The 22,540-nt window shown below is 38.5% G+C and overlaps 1 protein-coding gene across 1 annotated transcript; it reads right to left on the bottom strand.

The window, feature by feature from the left end:
- Nucleotides 1-1,081: 1,081 nt before the first annotated feature.
- LOC121985363 (60S ribosomal protein L8-like) lies at nucleotides 1,082-3,082 on the bottom strand. The gene is made up of 2 exons (XM_042538767.1): nucleotides 2,576-3,082; nucleotides 1,082-1,567 (listed from the first exon to the last, which is right to left on the bottom strand). The coding sequence occupies exons 1-2, from the start codon at nucleotides 3,013-3,015 to the stop codon at nucleotides 1,225-1,227; spliced, it is 783 nt and encodes a 260-aa protein (XP_042394701.1). The 5' UTR covers nucleotides 3,016-3,082; the 3' UTR covers nucleotides 1,082-1,224.
- Nucleotides 3,083-22,540: the final 19,458 nt, after the last annotated feature.

The following is a 22,540-nucleotide window of genomic DNA, read 5'->3' as shown; positions in this document are numbered from 1 at the left end:
CATCCTTCGTGTATGCCTAGAAGTCGTTTCCCTCGGCTCTTGCCTTCAAGCCTTCTTTCTTTGGCTCTCGTCTCTTAGATACATTCAAGCCCACGGCTTGTCTCAATGTCATCTTTCGCGTATACCTCGAAGCACGTTTCCCTCGGCTCTTGTCCTTGTTGCCTTGTCCATGATCCCTCGGATGCTCCATCCTTCACCAGATCTGAAGCTATCAAACTAAGTCATATGTGTATCCTGCAAACTTATATACTTACATATACATATCTAATATAATGATAAATCTAACTTAAAATTTTTATTCAAATATCAAAACGCATGATCACACGGATCATTAAGATTACTTTAACACTAAGCACCATTGAAATCTACCATTTTAACACTAAGCACCATTGAAATCTACCATTTTCGAGGTGCATTTTCTCTCAACACTCACCTCACATTGAGTTATACCTATGCCTGGAAGTTATCTCCTGTCATGCTATTCGTCCGTCAAGACATTGAGTCATTAACTAACCTTGGCCAAGCCAAGTCGAACTCAATTTGAAAGGGCGATTACACTGACGACACTTACGAAAGATAGACTTTCGTTACAAGTCTAGCCAGCTGAATGCAAAGGCTTGTCAACTAATCATTAAATTCAAATAATGTAAATGATAATCATGATATATTTTGGTCTAATCAATTGATGGTAATTATTAATGACACAGTCAACACTTGACAAGTTCACCACAAGACACACTTAGAGGATGACGAAATAGTGATCCAAGGAATTCGGTCAGATCCTATCTAGTTCAGTCAACTACTGAAGAATAACATTCGACTAACGCTCCAATCAACAGATGAATAAGTCCAGACCTAGTTGAAATATAAAATGTGACGAATATTAATTAGACAAATGGATTGATGATTGAATCCGATCGACTAAAGATGGAATAGTCGACTAACAACAGATATATAAAATATCCATATCATTTTTTTGTACTTCGATTGCTTTATAATTGATGTAAAAATTCCTCCAACTTAGACATGACACGCAAAGGCAAGCCGGCTCATGAATATAACCAAATGAGAAAAAAAAAAGGAACCGCAAAACCAAAGTAGTTGATTATAAATCAAATTTGTCACAATACCTAAACGGATCCAACATAAGATTAAGTAAAACCTGCATAACACAGGAATGACAACCAGAAAATACCAAACACCTGAGTCCTCAGCACATGCAATCTAGACCTTGTCTGCCTTGGATGCAGTTGCGGCAGCCTGTCCCCTGAGACGACCTGTTCTCCTTGCAGCAATAAGACCCACCTTCTGGCCGGGTGGAGCGTCGCGGCGAACAGTGGAGGCATGACCAATGTGCTGGTGGTTACCTCCTCCGTGGGGATGCTCCACTGGGTTCATGGCCACACCACGGACCTTAGGCCAGCAGTTCCTCTTCACTCTGAACTTGTGATAGGCATTGCCAGCCTTCAGAAGGGGCTTCTCAGTTCTACCACCACCAGCCACCTGCCCAATCATGGCACGGCAATTGCTCGGTACAATCTTCTTGGCACCAGATGGAAGCTTGATCCTGTGGTTGAGTGAGAACTAAGGTAACTAGGTATGAAGAGGGAGAATTCTACTAAAGTTGTACAAAATGCAAAAGGTGATGACACTTAATGTGTTCTAGATAGACAAGTTAACGAGCAGCATAAAAAAGAAACAAGTTAAGTCTAGATAAACAGCATCTACCAAAAGCAATATAACAACAGAAATTGTTGTTCTAGTGATGTTAATCCCATAAAATAATAACATAGCAACAAGTAACAGCCACTATACTTGCAATACTGAGTAATAAACAAACAAAGAGAAATGTTCTACCTAAAAATATCCAATTTTTACCTATTTATCAAATTCGTATTTGTTGGAGATGCAAAAACAAAGAGCGTCTTATTGCTTCAAATATTTGTGTAAATTATGTTCATCTATCTACACTAGTTTTCTGCATCGGAGTTTCAAATCTGAACATTAGTTTCTGTTTGTCAGAGAAAAGATTCTACAATGAATCATTAATTCAACTTGGACTGCAACACCCAGTACTTAGTCAAGTCAGACTAGCCTCATCTATGCTGTAGCTACAAGCAAGCTTTTTCTGATACACTCAGCAGAATAAAAATGTTAACAGATTCTGATCAAATCCAAAGAATTTAGCAAATCACATACAAGTTTCTGATTCACGAGATTCTGATAAACTCATCTACTATGATGTCACAGCATCTAAACAATAATCTCTCAATTGATTGGTGAGCGAAAATCCTCAGTAATATAATCTGAAAAAAGTAAACTATACTGCACGCGTAATTATACACAAATATATGATCTTGTAACAAAGGCCAGTATATAGCAGCAATGCATATAAGTATAAAATCAGGTTTCCAATAAGGATCATTTATATTACTAAGCAAAATAAAGACAAGAGATGACGATGAACATTTTCAAAAATGGGATTGTTTTAACATTATCATGATTTTAGATCTAAAACCTAGCATGAACACACAAACAATACTACCAAAAGGGACAACAAGGAGAAAGAGACAACCTGCTTGTTCCATTGTCTGGGTTGTGACTGATCACGATAGCGTAGTCACCGGAAGCGCGGGCCAGGACACCGCGGTCGCCAACATGGTGCTCGACGTTGCAGACGACGGCGCCCTCGGGAATGGAGCGGAGGGGGAGAACGTTACCAACCATGAGATTGGCTTTGCGGCCGCAGTAGACGAACTGGCCGGTGTACATGCCCTCGGAGGCAATGAAGAGCTCCTTCTGGAGCTTGAAGCGGAATGGGTGTCGGAAGGTAACGCGAGCGAGGGGGGCGCCGCGGCCAGGGTCGTGGATGATTTCGGTCACCACGCCCTTAAGGTATCCATTGCGCTCCCCGTAGTCGAGACTCCGGAACCTGGCCGGCCCCTTCCGGTGGTGCGTGTGGGACTTGAAAACCGAGCCTGCTCCCTTCCTCTGGGCTCTGATGACGCGACCCATCGCAGCAGCGTAGAAGCGGCGGCGAAGATCGGAATGAATAGGAAGAGGATTAGGGTTCGGCGTTAACGAGGAGCGAAATATATAGTAACGAGACGAGGAGTCCACGTCCGCAGCGACTGCTATGAGTTGCCCTAATTTGAGCGGCGTAGATGCTAATTGAGCTTTCGCCACGGTCCGTCGGATTTATCGGCCCAGATTGTTCGGCTGTGGGGCCATGGGCCTCTTGTTGCTCTTGCGGACATCAGATCCCCTTCCGTGTCTCGAATCCAAGCTGAGATGTCCTATGCTACCTCAAAGGATCTGTTCAGGCAAGAACTTGATGGTGTTTCTTCACTACGAGCTTCAGGCTACTAATCCAACAAAGCTCGACCTAGAGATTCTAAAGAACGAGCCCATTAATTTCAGAATGTTATGCATTTATTCGGCAAAGAAGGGTGACCCCTCGCGACTGTCTCACACAATCCTGAGATAGTAAATCATGAAATTGAAATTGGGTGTTTGGTATGAGCATGGGAATGAGAATCGGAATGAGAATCATTATATTGTGGAATGAGAATGGGTATGAGCATGGATATCACTCTTAAAAGTAATGTTTGGTTAGTTGCATACTTTCTATCGGAATAAATCAATATTTCCTTTTTTTACCCTTAAAGGAAAATAAGAGAAAAAAATTAGATGTGAGAGAAAGATGAAAAATATGATGAAAGAGAATGATGAGAGAGAAAGTATGATGAGAGAGGAAATGTGATGAGAAAGAATGAAGAGAGAGAAAGTGTGATGAGAGAAAATGAGAAAAGAGAGTGTGATAGAAGAGAGCATGATGAGAGATAAAATATGATGGGAGAAAAATTATGATGTGAGAGGTTGAAGAGATAGAAAATGTAATGAGAAAAAATGAGGGGAGAGAGATTGTGTGATAATAGATATTGAGGAGAGAGAAAGTGTGATGAGAAAAAAAAAGAACAGTGAGTGTGATGGGAGAGATGATGAGAGAGAAAGTATGATGAGAGAGAAAGTGTGTTGAGGAAAAAAAAGAGGGAGTGTGACAAGAGAGATTGAGGAGAGAGAAAGTGTGATGAGAGCGAAAGTGTTATGAGAAAAAAAAAGAAAAGAGAGTGTGATGGGAGATTGAGGAGAGAGAAAGTATGATGAAAGAGAAAGTATGATGAAAAAAAGAAGGAAGAGAGTGTGATGGAAGAGATTGAGGAGAGAGAAAGTATGATGAGAGAAAAAGTATAATGAGAAAAAAGAGGAAAGAGAATGTGATAGGAGAGAGAAAGTGTGTGATAAAATGATGAGAGATAAAATATGATGAGAGAGAACAAGGAGAGAGAAGTGATATGAAGAAAAAATAAATAAATAAATTTTGATATTTGATATTAAGGGAGAAAATTTTAGTTTTAGGTCAAGGGTATTTTTGGAATAAGAGAATATTTTGATTAATGAAAATAGGGTAATGACTCATTGAAGGGGAGGTACATGGGAATGAGTTATTACCCAATTTCAAGGATTCATTCCCTTATTCCTATTCCTATTCCTATAATCCAAACATTAACAATGACAATCAATGATTCTCATTCCTATTCCCCACTCCTATTCCCCTAAACCAAACGCCCCCTTAATTATTACATAAGAGGATAATTCCTCGATCTTTTTCGAGATTCAACTCTTGCTCAATTCTATAAATTTATCATGTGATAATAAATTTGACTATGTCTTAGGGGCATAATGTTATTCATTTATTGTGCAAAAGGTGAATACGCTCGCCCTCAGCGCCCCCGCCAACCCGTCTCAGGGTCAACACGGAGGAGGTAAATCACGGGCAGCTACCAGCCTTTGGAATAATGACTAGCACATAAGGGAGGTATTTACCTCGGCTTTTACCGAGATTCGAACCCGAGACCTCATTGTGACAACACCTCATGCGCTAGCCACTAGACCCATCCGGGGGGACATAATGTTATTCATTTATGAACTACATTGAAAGTGTTATTTTAAGTATTTATTTCATCAGGAGGATGTCTTTCAAGGTCTCAAGTTTCCAGTAACACTAGGTTATGCTGCCCAAGACTAATCTGGAGGTGAATGATCTAGCATGTAAGGACTGCCACAAGATACATTTGGATATGCAACGGGGCATATCCTAATGGTCCAGGCACACGAGAAATTCAAGAAATCACAGGCAGCCCTGCGTAAGTTTCGAACCCACACCGCTGGATTACCTATCGTCAGGGGTGTAGCCAAGTGGGCACTGTGGGTGCGATCGCCCCCGACATTCAAAAAAAATATATATTATACCTCATTGCCACTTTACCCGTTGATTCATCACAATTCATCATCAGAAAATTAAAATTGATCATATATCTTTAAAACCCCTTGATTTAAACTATCCATTGATATCACTTTTACGAGAAAATATCACAACTTGAAATATTAAATATTAAAATTTAAAAATAAAATATATATTAATAAACAGATAAACTAAATCGTAGAACATGAAATGAGAGCACTAAATTAAAATTGGATCTAGTTCGAACTAAATCTAACAGATAGGCGTAAAGAAAATGATTATATTGATTCAAACTGAGATTGATTTTGAATTGATTTGATCAAGTTTTGACCGAATCAAGTTTAAAGTTTTAAATAGGTTCGATCAATTTAAAATGAATTAGGGTATTGTTCTAAAAAACTATCTCTTTTTTCTCCCTATGCTCCCTTCAACCATCACCTTGTCGAACGTCATCATAGTGCCTTCTCTGATCCCTCTCTTTTATTTTTGCCTTCCTCTTCTTTCTATTTCTCCTTCTCTTCTCCAATAGCAGTAAACCTGTAGTTTTTCTTCTCCTCTTTTCAAGCACAATAGCTCTCTTTTCTTTTCCTTTGTTTTCTCTAGCAAGCAAGAAACACACTATTTGCTGTTGCCCTCGTCCAACAATAAGAGTAGCCCTTGGCCCTCGCATCTTTTTCCTCTTCTCAAGTTTTTTATGATTTTGTTGGCACAACAAGAATAGCCTTGATTTGTCTTTCCTTGCTCTCTTTGTGTCGTTGCTAAGCTCACCGAAGCTACTCGAGATTGCTAGCGAAGAAGGTAAAGTTCTCTTTTTTTTGCTTCTTCCTCCTTATCTTCCCTTCTCTATTTTTCTTAAAAGCAATGATCTTTTATTTTTTCTAGTGAGCAAACCTTTATAAGCAACTCTTTTTCCCCTTTGTCGAACCATAACCACAACAATAACAAGAGAAGTAAGTTATTCTTTTTTTTCTTTCATGTTTTATTAATTAAAGGAGAGTTGTAAAGTACAAATTTTTTTTATTAGGTTGTTAGTTAGGATGATTATTTAGATTAGAAAAAAGGTCACATATATAGAATACTAAATATTATGCGGAAGTGAGATCATAAATAATTTATTGATTTTGAGTCATAGATAAATCATAAGTATCGATGAATTGTTATTTCTGTTGGATTAGAAACAATCTGTTGTCGGAGATTTTTCGGAGTATTAGTTGAATTTAAATATACCGAATTTAAATTCACTTATCTGTTGAAAAGACCTGAGCGGATGATCTCAGGCTGCCAGCAGGGGTTGATTTCTGCCAAGTGATGAAGGCAGTCTGCACTATGTTGATCGGGCGAGCGTAGCAGATTAGAAAGGTCGACCGAGTAGTATAGCCGGCCGAGCAAAGTTTTCGTCAGATCAGAGAGGCAGGTCCGGCAGACTGTAAGGCTAGTCGGGCAGAGCAGACCGACCGAGCAAGAGGCAGACCGATCGAAGCAGACATGTCGGGAAGGCAGGTCTTTCAGAAGGCAGACCGGGCAGCAGACAGGTCGGGCAGTAGATCAGTCGAAGCATACAGGAGTCGGTTGGGCGAACAACTGAGCTCGAGCGGGGAAAAGACGGAGAGGGCAGATTGGCTGAATGGGCAGATCGGCTGAGCGAGCACGTCGGATCGACCGAGCGGAAGCCGGGTCAGCCGAGCCGGAGTCGGGTCGGCCGAGAGGACAGGTCGGCTGAACAAATGGCGGATCAGCCAAGCAGTCAGGTCGGCAGAGAGAAGGTCGGGTCGGTCGAGCGGGTAGGTCGGCCAAGAGGATCGACCGAGGCCTGCAAGTCGCAGTTTCCTTGAAACATATTCGCCCCCACCTCCGGATGTGTTTCGAGGCTTACTCGGGTCGTCTGTTTCCTAAGATATAATGGTCTGACCATGAACTCCACCAAGCACTGGTGATCATAGCGAACTGAGAGGCATTCAATTGCTATCACGGGCACTCCGCCGAGCAGGAGCTACACGACAGAGGAGGATGAAGAAAATGGAGAGTCTTTGCTATGTTGTGTGCGTAACTCTCTTGCCTCCTTTTATAGGAGCTCAAATGAACGGCAAAATTAATGGTCGATTAATAATCATTACTCACCAAACTACGAAACGTCCTGCATTAATCTTCCTTTAATGCATTCGCTATACAAGCAGCAAAAAGGTTTACGTGGCAAAATGTTGACTGTTCCACTTGGGTGAATTTTGCCCCGACCGGTCCGGCATTCATGTGCGCAAGTCGCAGTTTCCTTGAAACAGATTTGCCCCCACCTCCGGATGTGTTTCGAGGCTTACTCGGGGCGTCTGTTTCCCAGGATACAACGGTCTGACCGTGAACTCCACCAAACACTGGTGATCATAGCGAACTGAGAGACACCCAATTGCTATCACGGGCACTCCGTCGAACAGGAACTACACGACAGAGGATGATGAAAAAAATGGAGAGCCTTTGCTATGTTGTGTGCGTAACTCTTTTGCCTCCTTTTATAGGAGCTCAAATGAACGGCAAAATTAATGGTCGATTAATAATCATTACTCACCAAGCTACGAAACGTCCTGCATTAATCTTCCTTTAATGCATTCGCTATACAAGCAGTAAAAAAGTTTACGTGGCAAAATGTTGACTGTTCCATTTGGGCGAATTTTGCCCCCGACCGGTCCGACATTCATGTGAGCAAGTCGCACTCAAGTCAACTTGATTTAGTACAAATCCGAGTCCTGAATTTGTACCTCCTGCGCACCCACATGTGAGAGAAAGTCTCTCTCCATATATTTATTCATAACCTCAATATATGTAAATCAATATAAATCAACAAAAGTGTTTTAAAACTTTCAATGTGAAATTAAACAATTTCAACTTATTCAACAATTTCAACTAGAACAAGTGCTAATATTCTGTATTGTATTATTATTTTTTAAAATTTATTAAATTTACCCCTTCTAATTAAAAACCTTGGCAACGTATTGCCCACCGTAAGTCCTCACAGTGCGCCCTACCCAACGTGTATTGATAAGTGGTTGATGCAAGAGCATATTTGTGCAACTTCGAAGACAAGGAAGACTTTATGGTCAACATATATATTCATTACATGGATGGGTAACTACCCATACTAGGCCTTGCTCACATTAGACCCATGTAAACTGTGCCCATGCATCCATCCTTGCCTAGCATTTAATCCTGACTTACTAAAATTCCATCCCTTTGAAGCATCTAGTCCTTCATGACTTAACTATACTTCCATGATGTGTCGAACATCTAGCTCTCCATGATTGTCATATGCTAAACATCCGATCTTATGACTTATTATGACTTCACTTCACATGCTTGACATTGATTCCCCATGACCTATAGGACTTCTATTTGCATGCTCGACAATTAATCCTCTATAATCACTTGTCAGGATTTTTCTTGTCAATTTGTCTAGACTTTTTTACTATTAAATATCTTGTCATCCGATCCTTGACTTAATTGATATTTTGCTCAATCATTAAATATATTAATCAAATAATAATCTTCTATATTTCTTTGGAGGTAGGAAAAGTAGTCTGTGGGATTATGATGTCGTGGTAAGATATTTAAATTGTCATCCATATATTCATGATTTGAACCTCAGCTACGATATATTTATACGAATTTTTTCTCCAAATAGAGGCGTAACTAAAGGATGTTGGGCTTCTGGACTGGCCGTCGCGTGCACTTCCTGATTTATCCTGATAGTCGGTGAAAAACTTCTGTGTGATCAGATTCATCATCATCTCAAGAATAATCAATGAGATTAATTAAAATTATCATATTTTTTTAAGATAGAGAAAATAATATGATAAAATCTTATCCCTCAATGAAATTTTTTAAAATGGATGGAAAACATAATCCTTCTGGATAATTTTAAGAGAAAGACTAATTCTCTCCATTTATAAGATGATTACACTAAACAAAAACGGAAGGGATGGATTGAAAAAAAATACATAAATATCCTCTAGGTTTTCCCCCTTTTTCTCTTCCGCGACTCCACCTCCGCAACTCCTTCCATCGTGTTCTACGATTGCTTCACTTCGATTCCTCTCCTTTGGTTGCTCCATTTCCTGCATTTGTTCTCATGATTGCTCCTGCAATTGCTGTCGTGACTGCTGCTCCCTGCCGACTCCTCTCTTGTGATTGCTCCACTGCCCGCATCTATTCTCATGACTGCCCCCGCGATTACTACTACTACAACTGTTGTATGATGTCACTGCAGTCATCCTCCCGTCTGTGGCAACGTGGTCTGGCGTTCTTGCCTTCGTTTCTTCAGATATGATCTTGAAATAGGCAAGTTTTTAATTCTTAATTCTACCAGTGAAGGAAGAAATGCATGCCTAATCAAAGATCTTACTGATCGATGTCAATTGCTATCTCCATTTTACAAACAAATATAAAAAATTCAATTGCCACAATTGAATTTTTTATAATTGTTTGTATCATAAATACTATTAGCAGTTAACTGCAGTATGAGTAGTTAAGTGCAGTTGATAAGATTGTTGGTGCAATCCATATCAAAGTTAATCAGGTTGATTAAATTTATATTGACTAAAATTTCGATTTCAATATTTGATTAATATGTTAGTAAAATGTCAGATAAGTTAAGGTTGACTGGATACTTGACGATATAAGAAATTCAACGGGGCGTTGGCATGAGGCGAGAAGTCCAAATTGATCATGATTGATTAGACACTTGGTGATTAGAAGTCTAACGAAAAGTTGATAAAAAAAAATTCAAGTGGGTTGTGGTTGACCAAATACTTGATGATCCGAAGTTCAACTGAAAGTTGGCAAGAAAAAATTCTAAGTGGGTTAAAATTGATCGGACACTTAGTGATTGAAAGTCCAATGGAAAGTAAGCGAGAGAAAAGTTTAAGTGAGTCAAGATTGACCAGATACTTGATAATTGAAAGTCCAACGGTAAGTTAGCAAGAGAAAAGTCCAAGTGAGTCAAGATTGATCGGACATTTGATGATCGAATATCCTATGGGGAGTTGGCAAGAGTGAAGTTCAAGTCGATCATGGAGGACCAGATATTTGACATGAGATGGAAAGTCCAAGTAAGTAATGTAGGTCTGGTAGACCGGCTGGAGGGGTGAATAGCGCTGAAATTCAAGTTATACAAATTTCTTTTGCTTTTGCTTTAGCAAGGATGCACAAATAATTAACAAATAATTTGTATAAAATTAAAAGAAATAAAGTAAGAGGATTAAGAAATTTTTTTACTTGGTTACAACCTAAGTAGTTGTTAATCCAAGGTAGTTGAAAGCTCTACTAAGAAAAATCTCCTTCGTGTATGCGAAGTAGCTTCTTACAGACTTTGAACGCTTAGAAAAAGCTAAGAAAATGAATACAATGATTGATACTTAATTCCTAGAGCGAGGGGTTTTTTATAACCTCCTAGAAAAAGTTACTACTGCGTTGATGTGACCTGAAGGCACTTCAGATCAGCTGGAGGTGCCTCTAGTATGGATAAAACTTTATTCGAACTCCAATGGTCAACCAATGACTCTAGTCATTAGGAGGCACCTCTAAGGGAGGTGCAAGGGCACCTCTAAAGGATGCGCAAGGGTGCCTCCATGAACCAGTAGGGCGCCTCCTCCTTGAGGCGCGAGGGTGTCTCCAATCCACTTGGAGGCGCCTTCTCCATGAGGTGTGAGGGTGTCTCTAGCTCCTTGGAGGTGTTTCTATCTCGATAGCTAGCAGATTCGAAGTCAACTTTAAAGTTGACTTATACGAACCCAACTCCACGTGGGTAGAGTCGTCAATTTGGATTGGGCCCGTTGGGTTGACCCGCCCGACAAACAATTTAAGTGGGTTGGGTTGAAATTTTATCAACCCAAGTTCGTCGTGGGCCGACCTGCCTAGGCTCGCGGCGGGCTTGGGTTGGCCCGCGGATTGAGAAATACATGTAAACTAAATTTTATGCCAATTTATTATCTTTCTTTGTTATAATTTTAAAATAAAAATAGTACTTTTTATCCCATAAGTACTTGTTTGTATTTATTTATATTTAAAATACATGTTTATGGATACATTTAATTGATGAAATCTTTCCGAAGTAAAATGTTGAAGATATAAAATATATATATATTTTTTTAAATTGATGGGCCCGCGAGTTGACCCGCCAAACCCGCAACCCGCCATGGATTGAGTTGGGTTGGAAATTTGCCAACCCGCCAAGTTGACGGGTCAGCCCGCCCCGCCACGGGTTGGCCCGTATGACAACTCTACACGTGGGTGATGCTCCAATCATCTTGAGTCTCACTCGAACCTAACTCTGACCTTCTCCTCAAGCAGATTTCCTTCCAGCTTTTTATCCCTCAAATGCTCTAGCACGTGTCTTTCTCGTTCATCGGTATACTCTTCTGTAAATTTTTTGTCCCTTAGATGCACCGAGCCCGTCGACTCATTTTTCATGTCATCTTTCTCGCTTATCGTGTCTTCCGCTCGACTTCTTGTGTTCCTAAGTCTTTGCATATTTGGACACAAGGCATCAAAACAACGCATGACCTAACTTAATTTGGTTGATGACATCAAAACTAATCTGGAGTACTTACAATATCTCCTTTTTTGATGTGCATCAACTCGAATTAAGATTAGGCTTAAACAAACCAATAAAATGTAATTATGATTTAAATATGACATTTAAACAGATAAATATGATAATTTTAAAATAAAATCTCTCCCAAAACTTAATATCTTCTCCCTTTCATCATAATAAAAAAATAGAAAAAAATAAGCAAAGTTAGAAAAAAAAAATGAAAATATTTTTGGGGGTTATTCACAAACATTCCAAAGATGTGGATTTTTATAGAAATTAATTCGCAAAAAAATTAATTTTTAAGAATTAAGTTTCAAATTTTCAAAAGTAATTTAAAAATTATTTTAAGTTTTTTGAAAAATATTAAAATTTTTGTCAAAGGCAAAGATAAGTTTTTGGATTAGTATAAAAATTTTCATGAATAAAATATTTTATTCTATAATTAAAATAAATGTTTTGAGTTAGAAATGCATTTTTTTTTTTAAATTTAATGTTAAAAATAGTTTGAGACTTCAAAAAATCATGTTAATTTTTTTGAACATTTGAAATATAATTTTTATTCACAAAAAAATTATTTTTTAAAAAAATAATTTTTGAGAATTTTTAATAATAAAATTATTATTATTGATAAAAAAATTCATAAAAATTAATATAATAAGATTTTTTTAAAAAATAATTTCTATTAACAAAAAATAAAATATTTTGTCAAATAAAATTTAAGTAGTTCAAGAATCAATTTTAAAAATAATTTTAATTTTAAAAATCTTATTTTCATTAAAAAATATATTAAAAATAATATAAAGTCAAAATTTTTTAAAAAAATTCTATTGCCAAATGATATTTTTATTTTTCATAGAAAAAATTTGGACAAAAAATAAAAAATAGTCTACGAAATGAGTAATTTTGATAAAATATTAATAAATCAACAAAATATAAATTTCTAACAAACTAAAAAAACTAACACGTAAAGATGAATTTTGGAATCCAAAATAAGTTCTTACCTATTGGATTATCAAAATAATTTTTTTGAATATATTTTTGTATCACTTTTTAAATTTGATCTTTGTAAAATCTAAAATACCAATTAAGCCTTTGAAAATTTTTAAAATTTTAAATATTTGAATATGCACAATTCTTTTTCAATTTTTCTAGTTGATCCTTTAATTTGTCATTTTCAATTTTGTGTCTATCATAATCTTTTAATAAACATGCTTTTGCTAAGGTAACCTTTTAATTTGGTATTTTCTCTTTTTAATCCGTACAAATTTCTAGAAAGTGTTTTTATGAACTCATACAACTTTTCGGAAGGTAAGGAACATACTTCACTTACTGTGTTCTTCTTGTAGTCTTGCACTTCCCCTTTATTATTACTTTCTTCCAACATATCTCCCCCTTCATCGATGCTCATTTTAGATGAGCTTTCATTGTCTTTTTGGTGATACACCATCAGTGCTAAGCCAACGCATTCTTCTAACTCGGGCTTCGATGAGGACTCATCCCATATTGCTTTTAGATTGTTGTGCTTGTATCTGCTTAACCCTTTTTTACTTTCCTTTGCTTTTTAGTTTCGGATAGTTATCTTTGACATGCCCTTTTTCTTGGTAATTATAGCATCGAACTATTCTTTTACTCTATAAAGGTTTTGTTGTCTGTCTTTTGTCAAACTTATTAGATTTTAAAAATTTTCAAAACTTTTGAAGTGGAAGGAGCAAAAAATAAATATACAAGAGTAGTATCCTAATATAGAAATGTATTGACATGAAGTATAAAGAAATGAAATCATGAAATATTAGGACATGGAATGGAGCAAAAAATAAGATTAAAGACTAAGTTGGGAAATTCCAACACTAAGCACATGCGCCCATGCCATGTGGCATGCCCCATGCTAAGTTTCTAGCACAGAACACGAGCGGTCATGGCCAGTTCGACCATGCCCATGTTCAATTCTGCTTATAATCCAGAGTTCTCGTGCCTAGTAGCATGAGCTATGCTCAATGACTAGCAACGAGCACAGGCGCCCATGCCCAGCAACACTGTGTTGGGATGTATACTAAAAGTCTAGCTTTTTTATAACATAAGAATCACATTGGTCAAATGTCTACATTTATATTAAATGCAGTTGTCCATTTAATTTATATTGTAGATAACATGGTGTGTGGTGCCACACAGAAGATCATGTTATCAGTTCTTTATAAATTATAAATAGTAGCTCACACAACCAAGATGGAATGGGATAAACTATTGGAGTGGTTGTAGTGTAATTTGGTATTGGTTTATCTTGACTATAAAATTATACTAGTACACTATGTGTGTATTGAGCAAAATCATTTGAGGTAGTTTCTTTTTATACTGACTATATAAAAGAACAAAACCTTTGTTATTATGGATGTATGTACTCTTAATTTCGATATAATAACAAGTCCATATATTTAATATTTATTTCTTTAATTTATCAATGGGTGAGATTTAGTTCGTTAAATCAATAGACCCGATAAGTTGGAAAATAATATTATTTATATGGTGTGTTGTTGATTATAAAAGGAAACTGTGTCCTAGTAAATCTAGGTTGATGATGTCCCCTTGAGGAGCTCATAAGGATTGTCATGTAAACTCTGCAGGTTGACTTAGTCCGACATGACAATAAAGTTGAGTGGTACTATTCATGGAGCTATATATTAATTAAGTGAGTTGTCAGTAACTCATTTAATTAATGTACATTCGATATCTTAAACACAGGGAGATTAATGCACTCATAATAAGAAAGAACTCATAATGTAATTTGGGATTGGTGCGGTAGTTCAATAATAACTCTTTAGTGGTATGAGTTATTATTGATGAACTTGAGTTGAGTGTTCGGGGCGAACATGGGAAGCTAAAGTTCATCGGGAGACCAAAATCAATTTCTCCTCTCAGTCCCTGTTGTAGCCTCTATAAAGCCTTGTATCCACAAAGTCCACTTCTTATCCAAGTAATGGGCCGGACGCATCCTTGCTTGGAGCAAGAGGGCCCAGCCAAGCATTATTTGGAGCCCAAGAGGTGGCCAACCCCAAGCACATCTTGGTGTCCAAGATGTGGCCAGCCATATAAGTTAAAAGAAAGTTTTAATTTTTGTTTAAAACTTTCCTTTTTAGCGGCCACATGAAGAATAAAAGCAGTTTTAAATTTTGTGTTAAAAATTTTCTTTTATAGTCATCCTCATGGTTTTAAAAGAGAGTTTTAAATTTTTAAAATATTTCCTTTTATAGCTATCTACAAAGGATTAAAGAGAGATTTTAATTTTGTTAAAATCTTTCCTTATTTGTAGTTATCTAAAAGAGAAATTTTAATTTTTGATAAAACTTTTCTTTTTTGTAACCATGATTTAAAAAGAGAAGTTTTAATTAATCTTTCCCTTTTTTGTAGTTGTCTACATGTTTTAAAAAAGAGAGATTAATTTTAAAATTTTTCTTTTATTGTCATGTACAATAGGAAATTTAAAAGAGAGATTTTAATTGTTGATAAAATTTTCTTTTTTAAAGGGAGGTCATAAATAAGAAAGTTTTAATTATGTTTAAAACTTTCTTTTTTTGTCATGACCAAGGATTATAAAAAAGAAGGAGAAGGTGCCTCATGAGAGACACAACCTTAAGCCCTCTCTCTTTTCCTTGGTGTGGTCGACCATTGCTTCTCTTCTTTCTCCTTGTTTTCTTTCTCTCAAGGCCGATGACACATCAAAGAAGTTCCATCTCCTTGGTGGCTGGCTACTTGGAGGAGGAGAAGAAGAGAATGTAGTTTCCTATTTTGGCATCCCTTGGTGGCTCGAGAGTCTTGGTGGAGAAGAAGTGGTTCGGGTGGATTCCATCTTAGTAGATCATTGCCCACAAACGTCCAAGAGGAGGAGAGGAATACAACAGAAGATCAAGATGTCATTAACTATAAAGAAAGGTATAACTAATTAATGGTTTTCGCTTTGAATTAATTAGTTAGTTTTCTTTGCATGGATTCTAAAACACCAACATAAGAGGCTAGCGATTTTATGTTTCGATTTCGTACTATCGATTTTATATTTCAATTTTATGTTTCGATCTTGTGTTTCTATTGTGGTCTTTGTAGTTAAACCTAGGGTTACTATAAGAAGTCAAATATTCAATTTCTTTGAAAGGCTTTGTCTAGGAAGTGGTGGATGATCCCATAACCAAGAAGGCCTAGTGTCTCGCCATGTTTAACCTGGAAGCCAATCTTTGAAATAAATATTTAATCAACTTCTGTAATATGGTTTAACTTAGGAAGATCACATCGGTTAAACTTGGAGTAAAAATATTAAGTGTCATTTCCAATCCAAGTTTAACTTCTGAAGAGCAACTTGGATTAATAATGTTAAGCATTGTTTGCAATCCAAGTCTAACTTCAGTAGAGCACATGGGTAGCTAGGTTAAGTTCTGTGCTTGTACAAATTTTTGTATAGGGGAAACATAATGATATTCCAAGTAGCAACCAACACTCAGCTCGTGCTTGGCCACACTCTGCAGCAACATCACCCCATATGGGTGCCCGTGTCGCCGGGCATGGCCCGTGTCGGGCTTTTGCTCTAACCACTATTTAAGGAGATCCTTCCATTTGGAAAGGGGACCTCGATTTGGGGTTACCCAAGGGACCCAAGAGGGCTTCAGAGGATGATCTAAAGGGGTTTTGATGCCATCAATACTTGGATTGAAGATTGGGAGCATTGGAGAGCAAATCTTGCAACGAGACTAAGCTTTCTTTGCTTGTTTTCTAAATTCTTGTTTTGGATCTAACTTGTAAATGAATTAAAGCATGCTTTCTAGCTGTAACTCCATGTGTATAGAGTAGTTTCTGAATTCTAGGACTATGGATTAGCCCTTTGTTATGTAAACACTTTTGATTTGATCTATGAATAGATTTTAGTTCTTATTCTGTGATATGTTAATTTGTGGTCCGGATATATTGTATAAACATAATCTCGATGACAAAAGCACAAGATTTATATCCCATGGGGACTAGGAGATAAATTGAAAGGAGAACCCAATCCTCCAACCTATAGAGAGCTGAGACATGGAGAGTCAGTTATGAAAGTAGATCGGTATGCCATGAGAAGTAATAAAGTGTCATAGATCTTAATAGATCTAATTTGTTATCACACAATAGGAGAAGAAAACTAGGGGTTGTGGGATCACATGACAAAATCTTCTTAGAAAAATAATCTCTTAGAGCTGTTGATATGAAAATAGATGACTAATTGGAGTAGATACACTGGTGTAGTTTCAAAAGTTTACATCGGATACCATAGGATATCTTACCTATATAAATCACCATTGAGAATAAAACATCTAGATATAGATCATGTGTTTGCTAACATTGTAGTGAAACCAAAATCCTAGAAGTGTCTAATGTGATACTGTAAGTGCATGACTACGTTGTTAAGTAATAAAAGATATCGATCCACAGGGAATGTTCATTAACTACTAGTTAACTTCATACAGTGAATTATTTAAACAATTGGGCATTGGTTGAACACTTATGAGCAAGAGATTGCGAGAAGAGAGAGAGATAAAGAGAGGGAGAGAGAGAGTTGGAAAGGCAAGAGAATGAAGAGAGAAGGAAGAGTTGGATTTGGGGGATATTCTATGATTTCAATTTTACTATGTTGTTAGTTAATGTCCATATATATTGTTCGTCTCCTTTCTGTTGGTGCAACCTTAGGTCAAGGTTGACCTGGTTGACCCGACTCGAGTTGACGTGACTCGAGTTGTATTTTGATGTTTGACTTGGGAAGATTGTTGATGCAACCTTAGGTCAAGGTTGACCTAGTTGAGTTGCATGTTGATGTTTGACACTCGTGAGAGAGTTCTATTCTTGATATGGGACAAGAATAGATGTTTGGGAGATTATTGGTGCAACCGTAGGTCAAGGTTGACCTGGTTGACCTGATTCGGGAAAAGTCCAAGTATGGAGACTTGGCACTGGAAAAGTCCAAGTATGGGGACTTGGCACGGAAAAGTCCAAGCAGGGAGCTTGGCACGCGAAAAGTCCAAGTATGAAGACTTGGCACGGGGAAAGTCCAAACAGGGAGTTTGGCACGGGGAAAAATCCTAGTGAGTGAAGCTAGGTGAAGGTGAAAGTCCTGGTGAGTGAAGCCAGGCATTCGGGGAAATCCTGGTGAGTGAAGCCAGGTGAAAATCCTAGTGAGTGAAGCTAGGTGAATGAGAAAGTCCTAACTGGGATGTTAGGCAGTGTGGAAATCCTGGTGAGTGAAGCCAGGTGAAAATCCTAGTGAGTGAAGCTAGGTGAAAGGTGAAAGTCCTGGTGAGTGAAGCCAGGCAGTTGTGGAAATCCTGGTGAGTGAAGCCAGGTGAAAACCCTAGTGAGTGAAGCTAGGTGAAAGTCCTGGTGAGTGAAGTCGGGCAAGGGAAAATCCAGATGGATCAAGGGTGATCGGACATCTGGTGTTGAGAAGTCCAAGTGAGTGAAGCTTGGCATATGGAGTCGGAGAGGGCTCGGTAGCTCGTTCTCCGAACTAGGTTAGAGAGGGCACTCTAAACCGAGGAGTTGGATCGGTCTGGTGACCGATCCGGTGATCTTGCTAGCTACTGACTAATGCCTTCTACTCTCCTTGAGAGCTGCCAGAGTAGTTCAACCGGGCGTGATTCAGAGTTCAAAAGATCGGACTAGAGCAGTTGCTTGCCTGCTTTTCGTTGTAGTTGTTGAGCGCGTAGCCCTCCTCGGCCACGTCGCTATTGCTCCTACCGGACTTTCCGGAGAATCATAGGGGTTCTTCGAAATGAGTTATAAGCAGAGGCCGACTTCGGATATCTTTATTTGCTAAGCCACTCTATGGATAAGAGGGAAGGACTGAGAATTGCTTTACCGATTCCACTATCTGTCTAACTGAGTTCATGGAAAGAGTGAATGGGTCTCTCGCTTCGCTTCTTCGCCTAGAAGTTCCACTTTGTGAGTCTCTTTGCCTTTCTAGCGCTGCTGAAGCTTCGCGTGAGCTTCCCCGACAGTTTTCTCGACTGGCTTGCTGTTGCATCTGTCCGTGGAGTTGCTACTTCATCCGGGACCTCAGTCGACGAGGAGGCAAGCTTGTTTGTTTTACATTCATTTTGTTCTTGCTATTCTCTTGTACTCTTAGCTTGCTGTTGCAAGTGATTGTGGCGAGGTTTCTCCACCCACAAGGAGTTGATATTAGCCGGTTCTCCGGGGACTCATCCACCGACGGATTGATAGGGCTCGTCCACCTTACGGACACGCCGAGGAGTAGGAGTATCATCTCCGAACCTCGTACATCGCTGTGTTAAGGTTTGATTTTCTTCTCTTTCGTTTCTTTGTTGTATTTTCCGCTGCGCTAACCTAATCGTAGGAAGAAACGCGATCGATTTGGGGCGGCTATTCACACCCCCCTCTCTAGCCGAGTACGAAGGATCCCAACAAGTGGTATCAGAGCGAGGCCGCTCTTCATCGGATCAACACCCGTGGGAGCAAAGCTAGAGATGGATCAATTCGGAGAAGACATCACGATTCCACCCTTCTACAACGACAACTTCACATATTGGAAGGTAAGGATGATGTATTTTCTTAGGACTAATATGTTGAACTGGTTTTGTGTACAAGAAGGGTTTTCTCCTCCAATGGATAAAGAAGGAGAGCCTCTAGAGAAGAACAAGTGGACGAAGGAACAAGTCCACCAATCCACGATCAACAATGAGGTAACTAAAACAATTGAATTTTCATTACCTACTAATATTTTGTGTAAGATAGGTAAATACAACAATGCCAAGGAATTGTGGGATAACTTGGCCAAGTACCATGAGGAGAGCTTCACTTCAAGCCATGAAGAGGAGCCTAGTGAGCCAAGTAGCTCACATCATGGAGGGAGCAAATTGGGAGTTGAGGGCTACTCAACATCCAAGGAAGAAGAGGAGGAGAGTTCCTCTTGCTCAAGTTCGGAGCAAGAAGAAGAAGTTTCCACCTCCGGAAGGGTTGAAGAAGAAAGCTCATCTCCATCCACAACCCTAGGTAACTCAAACACTGTGATTTCAAGCAAATTACACATAATGTGTTTTGAGTGTAGGAAACATGGGCACTACAAGAGTAAGTGTCCAAGGAGGGTTAGGAAGACTCCACCGGCACCAAAAGTCAAGGGAGCCGGAGTCCCGACACGCAAAGGCAAGGAGCACGTGGTATGCTTCCAATGCAAGCGAAGGGGACATTATCGGAGTCATTGTCCGAGGGGGAGGCAACCTCACAAGGGCAAGAGACCGAGCACTTCTATAGGGGGAGCTAAGGCAAACCCTAAGGTATCATTTAAGTCTCATTCGTGCAATACTAGTAAGATGCATGCTAGAAATTTTATTGCACTAGTCAATAATGATAAGCATGATAACATTAGAAATCGATACACATGCTTAGGTGCCAAACATGTGAGCCTAGATAAGGATAACACTAGGAAAGCCAACCCTAGAATTACCTCATCTAAGGTTAAGGAGAACCTAGGTAGGAACCCCAAATCAACTAGACACATGCCTAGGAATGCCTCAAAGAAAAATGACAAATCAAAAATTGAGGTACTAGAGAAGGAGAATCAAGTCTTGAGGTCAAGACTTGATAATTTAGAAAAGGCTCTTAAAAACATGGAGAAGTCATCTCTAGGGTTTAAGGGTCAAAAACCAATGTCCAAGGACAAAAAGGGTTTGGGTCACAAACCTAAGTCCCAAATGGTCAAGCCCACTTATCACAATGTTCCATTCGATTATGGAACAAAACCTAGGGCTAGGAAGACCATTACCAAGGTTACAAGGGGAGTCACCCCTATAGTTGACCTTGATGAGACCCAAATGACCAAGGCTTCAAAGCCTAAGAGGGTCATTAGGAGGGTTGCTAGGGAAGTTATCCCTAGTGAATATTTAGTGAACCCAATGAGCTCTAATAGGTATTGGGTTCCTAGGAGCATCTTCTCTACCCCATAGATGGGTTAGAGAGTGTCAACTCCAATAAGAAGGGTAGTTAACCCAACTTTGAGGAAATTGACACTCAAGGAGCATTTTCAAGGTTTTGTTAACCTTTGAAAATGAAATAGAATTACTAGTTACTCCTTAAAAGAGTAAATTGTGCCATATTTGAAAAATATCGATTTCAATCTTATTTGGCACAATTTAAGAAAACCTAGAGAAATACCATAATTGGGATTTTGGTTTTCTCTAAGGGATATATGGGCAATCTAGGGTTAGATTATAAGTTAGCTAAGGCTAAGGATACTTAGATAGGGAATTTAGGTATTTTATTTGTGCTAACTTCCCATGATTGGTTGCCATATGCCATGCCATGACATCATACTTATTTTATTATCATTTGAAATGTCATGATAATGCTTAGGTTATCTATATGTCATGTGTTAGTTTCGTTTCAAACTTTATGCCATGACATCATGACATTGGCACATGCTTTCACTTATGTTATTAATTTATGTCATGTCATCATCTCTTGCATTAATGATCAATGAAATTGATTTAAGGATGAAAAACACATTTTGATATTGAGATCAAATTTGTGTTTAGAAAATGCATGAGAACTTAGCCTAAGTTGACCTTAATCCATATCTCACATCAAATTGACTTGAATGTGGTTTGATACACCTTAGATGTGTGTGAGATATTAGGATAATGAGTTAGGATCAAGGTGCATTGTCCTTGTACCTAGATGACCCTAATTCAAGAAATTAAGGATCATAGGGAAAGCTTGTGTACAAGTCATGTACATCTAGCCCTAAGATTATGGTCCTAAATTCAAATGGTTTTAAAAGTATTTTAAAATTGATTTGAAAAACCTTGATGAAGCTTTCCTAGTGATAGCATTCATCATTGACCGAAGTGATACAAAGTTGAGCTAAACTTGAACTATTTCAAAGTTTTTGAACTTTGTATCAAGATTGAAAAATGGAAGTTATTTTCATAGAAAACTATTTTTCCATGATAGTGTATGATATGAGGAATGTATCCTCAAAGTTTCGTAATTTTTGGAATTTTCTTGAATTTATTAGGAGTTTCTGAATTTCCGGAAGGGGAAATCAGAAATTCTGATTTCAGTGTCTGGATCGGTCCGGGGACCGATCCGGAGGTTCCGATCTGCGGACCGATCCAGAGTGTGTGGATCGGTCTGCGGACCGATCGGTCAATCAGAAAGCTTGATGCGATCCGGTGAAGGACGGATCGGTCTGGGGACCGTCCAGGCTTCCGATCGGTCCGGGGACCGATCGGGAGGGCCAATTTCTGATTTTTCAGCTGGTGTCTGAAATTTCAGTTATGGAAGTGGTGTTTTGGATTTCTAAAGGTTTGGAACTCTCTAAGACATTGTTGGTGCAATGGTCAAGGGGAGTTGACCTTGAGGGGAGTTTTACCTAATTGGCAAGGGGGAGTTGACTTTTAGGGGGAGTTTTTACTCCAAAAGACTTTTAAGGATTAGTGATATGAGATTATCACTAAGTTGATTGTTGAGTTTAGTATCAAGGAGGAAATTAAGAGTTTCAAATGAAAGGTATGAGACTTTCATTAGGAAGAAACTCTTGACCTTGATACCCTCCTTGTTCTTTTTGATGTGTGTCAAAAAGGGAGAGTGTTCATTGGAGAATTATCAGAAAACCCAAGTCAGGTTATCGGGTTAAC

This window comes from Zingiber officinale, chromosome 1B (assembly GCF_018446385.1).
Source record: "Zingiber officinale cultivar Zhangliang chromosome 1B, Zo_v1.1, whole genome shotgun sequence".
NCBI classification, from domain to species: domain Eukaryota; kingdom Viridiplantae; phylum Streptophyta; class Magnoliopsida; order Zingiberales; family Zingiberaceae; genus Zingiber; species Zingiber officinale.
This window is presented reverse-complemented; position numbering and strand designations above follow the sequence as displayed.